Genomic DNA, 10,530 nt, shown 5'->3' on the forward strand with positions numbered 1-10,530 from the left:
CCCAAGTAGCTGGGATTACAGGCATGTGCCACCACACCCAACTAATTTTTGTCTTTTTAGTAGAGATGGGGTTTTGCCATATTGGTCAGGCTGGTCTTAAACTCCTGACCTCAGGTGATCCACCTGCCTCGGCCTCCCAAAGTGCTGGGATTACAGGCGTGAGCCACTGCGTCCGGCCAAAATCAGCACATTTTGTACAAAGATCTGAGTTCTGAGCCCATCTTGACAAAAGGGAAGACTTCAGACAGCACCTTGTAGCAGTGGTGGCTGTGGGTGGAGGGGCTGCCTCCCCAGAGTGTTTGCTGGCCAAGCACTTCACCCTCACCCGGCTCATTGCAGCCGCTCTTGCCTGCTGGTGCTTTCCAAGGCCTTTCCCATCTATGGGCAGCCGACGTGCTGTCCCCCCAGCCCAGCCAGGATCATCAGAGACTGGGCTCCCCACCCCTGCAGCTCCTGCCCGCAGGGTCCCAGCCTGGAGAGCTGACAAGCGAGGCTTGATGTGGCCACCTCAGTAAAGCTCTGGCTCTCCTCCCTCCTGGAAGGCTGAAGCTGGGACTCAGTCTTTCCCAGCTCCTGTGCCTCTACACTGGGTGTGCTTTTATGGCTTTAATTTCAACAAGGGCTTCTTGATATCTTGTTTACGAAGCTGCCAAAGTGAAAAATTCCTGTATTATATGCGGCTCGAAGTCCTGCAGTTATCTCAGCTCCACAACACACAACATCATTATCCCGGCTGCCCCTTATCACTCAGTGCTGGTACGCCTGCAGGATCCTGGTCCACCGTGTTACAGCATCCCCGCCAACAGCCTGCCTCCCCTCCAACTCTACCAAGATCTTCAAACTGCAACAAGCGTCAGCCTCTTCTTGATAGATTAGATATCTCCCGGTGATGTTATGAGGCCTGGTAAATCTTTAAAAGTAACTTTTTTGATTTATTTAACCATCATATTTATCAAGCAAATAAAAAATGTCTCTTCTTGCCTGAGTGCTTGTAGGTGGTAGTGCCCATGCTGGAGAGGTAGGTTAGAGCCCTTGTGGGAGCCCAGGGTAGGTTAGAAGAGGCCCCAGTTCTCTGCCTGGTGACAGGGGAGGGAAGGACATGGAGGCAAGAGTGAGCCACTTGGAAGCTGCACACCTCCTGGGGCACCAGCCACACTTGAGTCAGTTGAACACAGCATACTGGCTGTGATGCTATTCATGCATACTGTGGGGCTGCACATGCCCCCTGGAGGGTGCCGGGCCGGCAGTGCTGGGCAGGCGTTTGCTTCCTGCCCACCAGCCCAGGTCTTGATTTCTCTTATGCTGCACAGTGAGAAATACTGAGCAACATTGTCTTTAAAGCACTTTAGAAATGGGACACTTGAGGTCAGTCACTGTTGATCATGTTTTTTCTCCTTTAAAAGATCATTAAAATCCGTGCCCAGACGGAGGGAATCAACATCAGTGAGGAGGCACTGAACCACCTGGGGGAGATTGGCACCAAGACGACACTGAGGTGAGCCAGTACCCTGGGCCCGCCGGGGCCTCCCCAGCACAGCCAGGGCTCTCACTGGGGTCATTCTGGACAATAAAGGCAGATCCCTTCCTAGGGCACAGGACTGTATCCATCTGCTCTTCCTGGCGTGATGGGTGCCAGGGCACTTGAGTTTCAAATGCAGAGGATTTATCTGATGGTGTTTAACAAGCTAGAGTAAGGGTGAAGTCCCTGTGGCCTGCAGCAGATGCTCCCCTCTGGTGGGAGTGCTTTGACCCTGGGCCTTCTTGTGGCAGAGAAGATGCATAGAATTAGAGAGTAGGGACCATGTGGCAGCTAATTAGCCAGGGCCCTGGCTCCTGTTCTCCCAGTGATGTTATGAGGCCTGGTAAATCTTTAACTTTTTTGATTTATTTAACCATCAAGCAAATAAAAAATGTCTGGGTGGTGGGTATGGAGAGCCAGGGAGGAGCGCAGACATAGACAGTTCTCCAGCAACTCAAAGGCAGGACCTGCAGAGCATGTCCCTTCACAGTGGCCTGACTCATTGTAAAATCATTGCTTCACAGTCCTCAGCCCTTCCCTACATCCCTTTAGTCAGTTCTTGTTCCTGAGGTTGAAGGCAGAAATGCAAGCTATGAGGTTTGGATGAAGGGGTACTTTTTAAAAACGGCAGAGTCTTCATGCCTTTGGATGGGCATGTACTTCCAGCTGGCTGTGTTTTTGTTTCCCTGCCATGTTAAATATCCCTATCTGTTGGACACCTGTATACATTTAAGTTTGCAGTCCTTTTCCAGTAGCAGTGATGTTACTTCCTATTGGAGGATTTGTAGACTGTACTAAAGATTTGGGGAATAGCACTTATGTCTTCTTGGTGGCTCCTGGCCCCTCTCTGATGGGGTAATGACTACAGCTCTCTGAGAAGTGACAACTTTGTCTCCCCTTTTCTGTGCTCATATCAGCTGGCACAAGCCTAGCACTGGGCTCTGCTCCTGGTGTCAGTGCTGCCTGCTGATTTGGGGGAAGGGGCTTCGGTGGCCCCAGTTTCACTCCAGCCCTGGCCTCTGTCCACTCTAGGTACTCAGTGCAGCTGCTGACCCCGGCCAACTTGCTTGCTAAAATCAACGGGAAGGACAGCATCGAGAAAGAGCACGTCGAAGAGATCAGTGAGCTTTTCTATGATGCCAAGTCCTCTGCCAAAATCCTGGCTGATCAGCAGGATAAGTACATGAAGTGAGATGGCTGAGGTTTTCAGCAGCAAGAGACTCCCCAGGTGTGTCTGGCCTGGGTCTGGCCTGTGGGCGCTCGCCCCTGGGCTTGGGGCTGCCGTCCCCACTCAGGGCGTGGTCTACAGCACTGTCAGTTCAGTGTGGAAAGCATTTCTTTTTAAATTATCATAACTGTTCCTGTGGTTGCTTTGAAAGAACCCTTCCTTACCTGGTGTGTTTTCTATAAATCTTCATAGGTTATTTTGATCTCTCTCTCTCTATTCTAAGTTTTTTAAAAATAAACTTTGCAGAACAGTTTTAGTTGTAGAGTCATTGTGAACATACCATAGGGAGTTCCCATGTATCTTGTACCCAGTTTCCCTTCTTGTTAACATGTTACATCAGATAGCACATTTGTCACGGTGAATGACCAATACCGATGCATTATTATACTGCATTCACATTTTCTCAGTTTTACCTAATGTCCTTTTTCTGTCTCAGGATCTCATCCGGGATAACCCATTACAACTAGTTGTCATGTCTCCTTAGATGCCTCTTGGCTGTGACATTTTCTTACATTTTTCTTGTTCTTGATGACCCTGACAGTTTTGAGGAGGACTGATCAGGTATTCTGTAGAACATCCCTCAGTTGGGGTTTGTCTTGATGCTTTTCTCGTGAGTAGACTGGGATTGTGGGTTATGGAGAGGAAGATACAGAGGTGAAATGCAGTTCTCATCACATCATACCATGTGTGGTTCTCGTCACATGCTAACAACATGACTCATCGTTGATGGTGACCTTGACCCTTGATGGCTGAGGTCATGTTTGTGGGGTCTTCTCACTGTAAAGTTACTCTGTGCTGCCTTTCCATACTGATTTCTTTGGAAGGAAGTCACTATGTGCAGCCCACACTTAAAGGGTGGCGGTTATGCTCACCTCTAGAGGACTGAATATTTACCAAAATTATTTGGGATTCTGCATGGAAGATTGTATCAGAATGGACTCATGGAAGTTCATCGTATACTTTAGTAGATTTATTTTGTTGCTCAAATTGAGCCAGCTTTGGCCAGTGAGAGCTCTGTCAGTTGGCTCGTGTGTCCCTCTGATGTGTCCCCATCTCTCTGGCCGCATCTCTGGGTTCACCCACTAAGTAAGCAGCAAGGGCAAGTGCAGCACTGGGCAGTGCACTTGACTGGAATGTGCCTTCCCAGTAGGATGAGCGCTGCGTTCTTGCCCTTGCCACGCCTGTCCTTCCCTGCCGGCTCTGTGGTGCCTGAGGTAGGGCTGAGCACCCGGACACTGTTCCTACCACTTGCCCCTTGTGCAAGTTCAGACTGGATCTCTGTGCTGTTATGATATGGGAGGCAGGGCTGACCAGGATGGTCATCTTGGTTCAGTGCTTTAGTCCAAACTAACAATGAGCTCCTTGTGGGGCAAGCAGCATTGTCCTTCCATTAGGGACAGTCCCCTGTAGTCATGTCAAGGGGACAGTGGGAGGGGGCGGAGATGATGCTGGGGATCCCACCTAGCCTGAGAGGCGCCAGCCTGTCCCTGCTGCCAGTGTGAATCTTCTCCCTGGGCCTGGCCCCTGAGGACCCTGGCATGCACAGCAGTGGTGGTAGGACCCTTCATGGAGTCAGCTGTGCATGTGGCCCATGCTGGCTGCCAGTGTCCTCTGAGGCTGCACTTGTCTTTAGCCTCCCCACTCGAGCCATGTTAGACAAACAGAGAGAGATGCAGCAAGAGCTTATTGCACCAGGGACTGTGTTCACACTCTGCGTTCCATGTTGCCTTCACGGTAGCCTGTGAGACTGGGATAGGTGTGCTAGCCCACTTCCAAGTCCACTTCCATAGAGGAGGAGGGGGCAGTTCAGGCAAGTCCCTTGCCCAGCTAGTGAGAGACGGAACCAGGATTTGAAATCAGGCTGTTTGGAACCTGTGTTCCTAACACCTGGGGGCCATACTGCCTCTTTCTGTGTTGGCATTTAGTGGCAGCTAGGAGCTGTCAAGATCTGACCTTTCTACCAGGCAGGTGAAGGAAGCGGGGTCCAGTGTGGAGAAGGTGACCCACCTAGAGGACAAGAACCAGGCAGGCCTCTGCTCCAGCGGGGCCTCTCACTTGGGCCCCAAGCCTTTCATGGTGTTTAAGGAACAGGATGGAAGTGGTGCTGACAGCAGATCTCCCAGCCGTGGGTGGGGACAGAGTCTTCTTCGGCTGCCCAAGGTACCAACATCCAGAGCAGCCAGGTGAGGAGGGGACCGTGGTCTCGCTCTTCCCAGGCCACAGACCTTTGGTTCCTGCTCCTCAGGTATCCTAGCTGAGGTGGTGCCCAGAGAGCTGGCCCAATTCGCTGGTCTATGCTCCAAAGTGAGGGAGATGGTTCTGGATAGGTAGGAAGGTGAGATTATTTTAATTTTCCTCCTAGTTTTTCCAGCAAGGTCTGTGATTATTACATTAATCTTCTAGGCGAAGTTTTTACGACTGATCCCTCGCCGACTATGAGAAGTTTCTCCATCCATTACTAAGAGGGAAACAGACCCTGGTGGGGAGGAAAATATTTGTTACATCTTATCAGGCTGACACACAATCTAACAACAATTACAGCAGCCCCATTTTTTGCACTATTTCAGCTCCAGTGTGAAAAATTGTTGTAATATTAAAGTGAGGCAGGGTGGGGGCTGGTCATTGGAAGTGGTTGAATATTCCAGGCTCTCAGCCCAGGCTCTCTTGGGTGCCACCCAGGGAGCCGATTGGGTGGCTGAGGAGAGGGAGGGAGGGATTTTCACATAAATCCCAGCACCCTGTCTCGTGTGCTAATGGCCCCAGAGATACTTGTGAGACTGGGAAGGGCTCTTGAAAGACGCGTCCCTGGCCGTGGCAGGGAAACCGCCTTGTGCCCTGCCTCATTTTCTCAGTGCAGACACCTTCTTACTGCAACATGTCTTAGGGTTGCATCTGCCAGATTGATTGGTAGGACAGTTTGTTTTTTAGGACTAAGTGGATCGTGCTCTCACACTAGAAAGTGACTTCTTGGTTAGCAAACCTTTCTTAGCCATTTGTATAATAAAATGGGGGTACAGAATGGGGGTGGGGTTGCACTCCCAGTCGACCTCTCTCTCTCAGAAACTGTGGCCAGCCCTGGGCAGAGCAGCTGGGGTACCCCCCTGCTCTGGGAGGGCTGTGGGCAGAGGCGCAGTGGATGGGGACCAAGCGGTTCTGGGGCTCAGCAGGGCATGGCATTGATTGCATTTTCCTCCTCTGTGTGGCCCTTGGTCCTAGCCTCGTGAGTCTTTGGTTTCCTGATGTGAGAGTGGGAAGTTCATATGCCATAGACCCATGTGAGGACTTGGTGAAGTGACCCACATGTGGCTGCATCAGGTACCCAAGAGACTAACAGGCAGTAAAGAGTTCCTGATCCCTGGCCCACTTGGAAAGAGGTCACAGTTTGTCAAACTGGAGCAAACAGCCTGCTAGGCCTGCCCCTCCCTTTCGCAGACAGCTGGCACTTGGAAGGACCCTTAGGATCCCCCTGTGTTTGGAAAAAGCCCTGCAGCCCAGAGGGGCCAGCACTGGCTCAGGGCCACACAGCCCAAGAGCGGAGGGGATAGCACGGGGCAACTGCCAGAAACAACGCACTGCTTCTCACCGGGGCCCTGGCATCCCATCCTGGGTGAGGCTCAGCTAGGGCTGAGGCAGCCAGAGGGGGCGAAATGACCACCCCCTTGCCGCGACCAGCGCTGGTGTTTGTCAGGTCAGACCTGCTCTCATTTGGTGTCTGGAAAAGAGGTCCCTCGGGAGGTAGAACAGTGTTCACCCCTCCATTCATGGTCATCCATTCATTCTCCACACAGAAGTTCCTCTTCCTTGCTTCCTCCAGTGTGCGGCCACTCCCCTTCCATTCTGGGGAGAGCAGGATAGGGGGTGAGGGAGTCCTGGGCAGCGGGACTGGGGAGCTCAGGGCGCAGGGTGGGCCACGCAGTGGGGCCCCAGAATGGGGAAGGGGTGGGCCGGCCGCGGGGACTGCCTGTCGGCCCCTGCTGCCCTGCCGCCCCTCCCCGTCACTTGGCGGCAGGCACGGTGATTAATGGCCGGGCCATGCAGGCCGGGCCGCCATCAGCGCGCGTCTAGGCGATGGATGCGGCTGTCAGGCCGGCCCGGCCCGCACTGACCCCCGGGCAGGGGCCCGGCGCGATCAATGGGCGGCGCGCGGCGGGCGGCGGCTGGGCCGGCGCGATAAGATGGGCCGATGGGCGCCCGCCGATTGCCCGCTCCGTCACCCGCCGTCACCGTCACCGTCACGCCGCCAGCGCGCAGATCACTGCGCCGTCAGCGCCGCGTGATTAATGGGGACGCCGGCAGCTGCGGGGAGGGCGCGGGCACGCGGACCCCGCACCCAGAGGGACACGGTGGGGTGCGGGGTGCGCGCTGGGACGCCACACACAGCACACTGCACTTACACTGGAGCCACGTGCAGGGAACGGGGGACACGGCTGGGTGCGGGGTGCATGCTGCAGGTCTGCACACGGGGCACACGGTGCAGGTTTTCACTGGGCTGCGTGAGCGCGTGTGTAGTGGGTGGAGGTCCCGGTGCAGCCGTAACACAAAGGCCTGAGTTACTTAGGCCTGAGGGGTGGGAGGAGGAGGGACCACACCTGCTGTGACCTCTCTACCCCAACCCCTGCCTGGCCTAGGCCTCAGCCACCAGGTCCACCAGCCTCTTCGGCCTTTACAAGCCTGCCCACTGTCCCAACCATCTTTGAGAACCCAGACTTGACTGTCAGGACCCCGACCAAAACCCTTCCACAGGTCCCATGGCTAAATCCCAGGTTCCCCACCCTCCGGGCAGACCCGCAGGAATGCCGATCCTCGCCCCTCCACGCCGGCCCGCCCTGCTGTGCTCCTTTAGCAGACATCGCAAGTGGTCCCATCCCCCAGAGCTTCGTCCCTGGGTCGGGTCATGCTGTTGGGGACGCCCTTAGCGCTCTCAGTGCACGGTTGGCCCTGCTCGCGCCCCACTGGGTGACGGGGGCAGGAGCCGTCTGCCCCACCCCACCCACCCCCCGCCCCAGAGCGCACAAATCCCCACTCGAAGCGACCCGCCTCTCAGGCACTGCCCCTCCAGAAGAGCCCTGGGCCGCCGGGACCCCCTCGGGACTCGAGAGGGAGAGGCTCGCCCAACCCAAATACCCACATGGCGCTAGGGAGGAGCCGCGTGCCAGGTGTGCAGAGAGGGGGCCGGAGGGCTTCCCAAAGCCAGTGACAGGAGCGCAGCAGGGACAGTTGGGCGCGAGTGTGGGACTGACCCGAAGCCCGAACTGCCAAGGGGAGCGAGACAAGGGGAAGGGTGGGGGGCCCGGCTGGGTGGACTGGGGCCTATCCCATGGGCGGTGGGGGTCTCAGGGCCAAGCGGCAGCCGGGACAGTGCCAGCCGCTCTCCCTTTTCCCCTCGAAAACCACAGCCTCCCCAGGGCCGCGCGGCGCCCAGCGGGAGCTTGCGAGGACACAGCGCCCCCGCGTGGGTGGACACGCACAGAGCCGCGCCCGTGGCGTTTCAGTCCCAGGCTCCGCCCCCGCCGTGCTGCCCCCATGGGGGCGTGGTCAGGCCTAGCCCGGGGTTCCGAGATTCCAAGTCACACCTAGCATGACTTGGGAAGTCGCGACGGAAGTGTGCGACTTCCCAGCAGGAGAGGTTGAAGTCCTGGCAGGCAGGGAGGAAGGCGTGTGTGTCCCCACGTGCATGCGGGGAAGGAGCAGTGGGGGAAGGCTGAGTTGGGCTTTCTTTTTTTTGTTTTTTTGTTTTTTGTTTTTTGAGACGGAGTCTCGCTCTGTCGCCCAGGCTGGAGTGCAGTGGCGCGATCTCGGCTCACTGCAAGCTCCGCCTCCTGGGTTTACGCCATTCTCCTGCCTCAGCCTCCTGAGTAGCTGGGACTACAGGCGCCCGCCACCGCGCCCGGCTAATTTTTTGTATTTTTAGTAGAGTCGGGGTTTCACCGTGGTCTCGATCTCCTGACCTTGTGATCCGCCCGCCTCGGCCTCCCAAAGTGCTGGGATTACAGGCGTGAGCCACCGCGCCCGGCCTGGGCTTTCAATTAAATGTACATACACTTAGTTTTTTGATGGAAAATTGCCAAAGGCGTGTAGCGTGAAAAACCTCCCTCCACACCTGCCCCCTGCCTCCTGTTCCCTCTCCAGAAGTGCCTGTCTTACACCGGTGTGTTCCTCTAGAGATGGCCAGGACATGCGTGGGGCAGCACACACTCACAGCACCTTCTCAACACTCATTATGAAACATGTCACATGGAAAACTGCAAGAATTACAAGCGATCGCCTCTCAGCCTTTGGCTAAGATCAAGTGTAGTATGTGTTCTTATCAGTTTAATATCTGCTGTCTGAGGACAGTATATTAAATGGATTTTTGGAGCAGGGAGATGGAATAGGACCTTGCTCCTTCCACTCCATGTGTCCACCTGGTATTGCAGTACCTCCAGGAATAGTGCACCTTCTTTGGGGGAATGAAAAAAAGGATTTCAGGTGAGCCCCCATATCCCTGTTGTCTAGGCACTGCCCATCCCTGTCTGCCTGCCAGTCTGCCTTGTCAGTCTTCTGTGCATTTCAAAGTGAGTTGCAGACACAACCACCTCCGTAGTCAAGCACGTGTATCTTTACCTAGAGTTCAGTACTTGATTACAGTTTTTTAATTTTTTTTTTTTTTTTTGAGACGGAGGTTTGTTCCTGTTGCCCAGGCTGGAGTGCAGTGGCGCAATCTCAGCTCACTGCAACCACCCCCTGCTGGGTTCAAGTGATTCTCCTGCCTCAGCCTCCCAAATAGCTGGGATTACAGGCACATGCCACCATGCCCAGCTAATTTTGTATTTTTAGTAGAGATGGGGTTTCTTCATGTTGGTCAGGCTGGTCTTGAACTCCTGACCTCAGGTGATCTGCCTGCTTTGGCCTCCCAAAGTGCTGTCATTACAGGTGTGAGCCACTGTGCCTGGCCACTTATGGTTATTTTTAAATGTAAAAAATACAGTGAAATGCACAAATCCTAAGTGGAGCATTCCATGAGTCCTGACTAATGAAACCAAACTCCAGTGAAAGATATTACTATTGCCCAGAAAGTTCCTTGTGCCAATCTCTAACACACTAGAGGCAACCACTGTTAGATTTTTTTTTTTTTTTGCCATAGATTACGTTTTCCTGCTTTAGAATTTCATGTAAATGAGATCATACAACATGACTTGTTTCTTTCACTTAGCTTTTGAGCTTCGTCAATGTTGTGTGTATGGGTAGTTTGTTCTTTTTTATTGCTGGGTAAAATGCCACCGTGTGGATCCACCACATGTATCCATTGGTGGATGGTCATCTAGGCTATTCCTTATTTTTCAGCTATTATGAAATTCTGTACAAGTCTTTGTATAGGCATACATTTTCATCTTGGGTTTCAATACCCAGGAATAGAATAGCTGGGGGTAGGGTGTGTGTCTAGTTTTATGAGAAATTGCTACGCCTTTTCCTGATGTAGTCTGTTAGTTGCTTCCTACCCCGCTTTTAAACACAAATAGGAACATACGCTGTTTCTTGCTTTCTGTATTTTTCCTTGACAGCATGTCTTGGAGATTCTTCTAACTCAACATATAAAGAATGTCCTCCTAGTTCCTTTCCACAGGGAGGAGCTGCTGTAATTTATTCACCCCCCTCCGATAGGCATTTAGATGTTTCTAGCCTTATTGAGCTGTGCTTTGAAGGATGAACAGGAGCTTGTCAGGCAGACAGCAGAGGGAACAAGGCCCACAGGTTAGACAGACACTGCAGAACCCTTTCTGCTGGGGCATGAGCTTTCGAGGGG

At 53.7% G+C, this 10,530-nt stretch overlaps 1 protein-coding gene, 1 long non-coding RNA gene and 1 pseudogene across 6 annotated transcripts in view; 2 read left to right on the forward strand and 1 right to left on the reverse strand.

Moving 5' to 3' along the window:
- Positions 1–10,530, forward strand: part of RUVBL1 (RuvB like AAA ATPase 1) — a 97,362-nt gene that overhangs the window by 77,973 nt on the left and 8,859 nt on the right. For 2 of the 5 annotated variants that reach the window (XR_013413383.1, XR_013413384.1), the window contains exons 10-11: positions 90–1,495; positions 2,552–2,999. The exons of 1 other annotated variant lie outside the window; for it this stretch is intronic. Coding sequence is in view for 2 of the 4 variants with exons in the window: in NM_001266990.1 (NP_001253919.1) it covers positions 1,404–1,495; positions 2,552–2,711 (252 nt within the window). In the remaining 2 variants the exon portion in view is untranslated. Of the gene's footprint in view, positions 1–89; positions 1,496–2,551; positions 3,000–10,530 lie in introns of those variants that run through there. 2 more of the 5 variants (NM_001266990.1, XM_077990643.1) reach the window with 2 other exon arrangements.
- Positions 3,068–7,058, reverse strand: LOC106996808 (uncharacterized). The gene is made up of 2 exons (XR_013414322.1): positions 6,331–7,058; positions 3,068–5,223 (listed from the first exon to the last, which is right to left on the reverse strand). It is a non-coding gene; the product is annotated as an uncharacterized LOC106996808 (long non-coding RNA).
- LOC114676652 (U2 spliceosomal RNA) lies at positions 9,008–9,188 on the forward strand (annotated as a pseudogene).

This window comes from Macaca mulatta, chromosome 2 (genome assembly GCF_049350105.2).
Source record: "Macaca mulatta isolate MMU2019108-1 chromosome 2, T2T-MMU8v2.0, whole genome shotgun sequence".
In the NCBI taxonomy this organism is placed as follows: Eukaryota; Metazoa; Chordata; class Mammalia; order Primates; family Cercopithecidae; genus Macaca; species Macaca mulatta.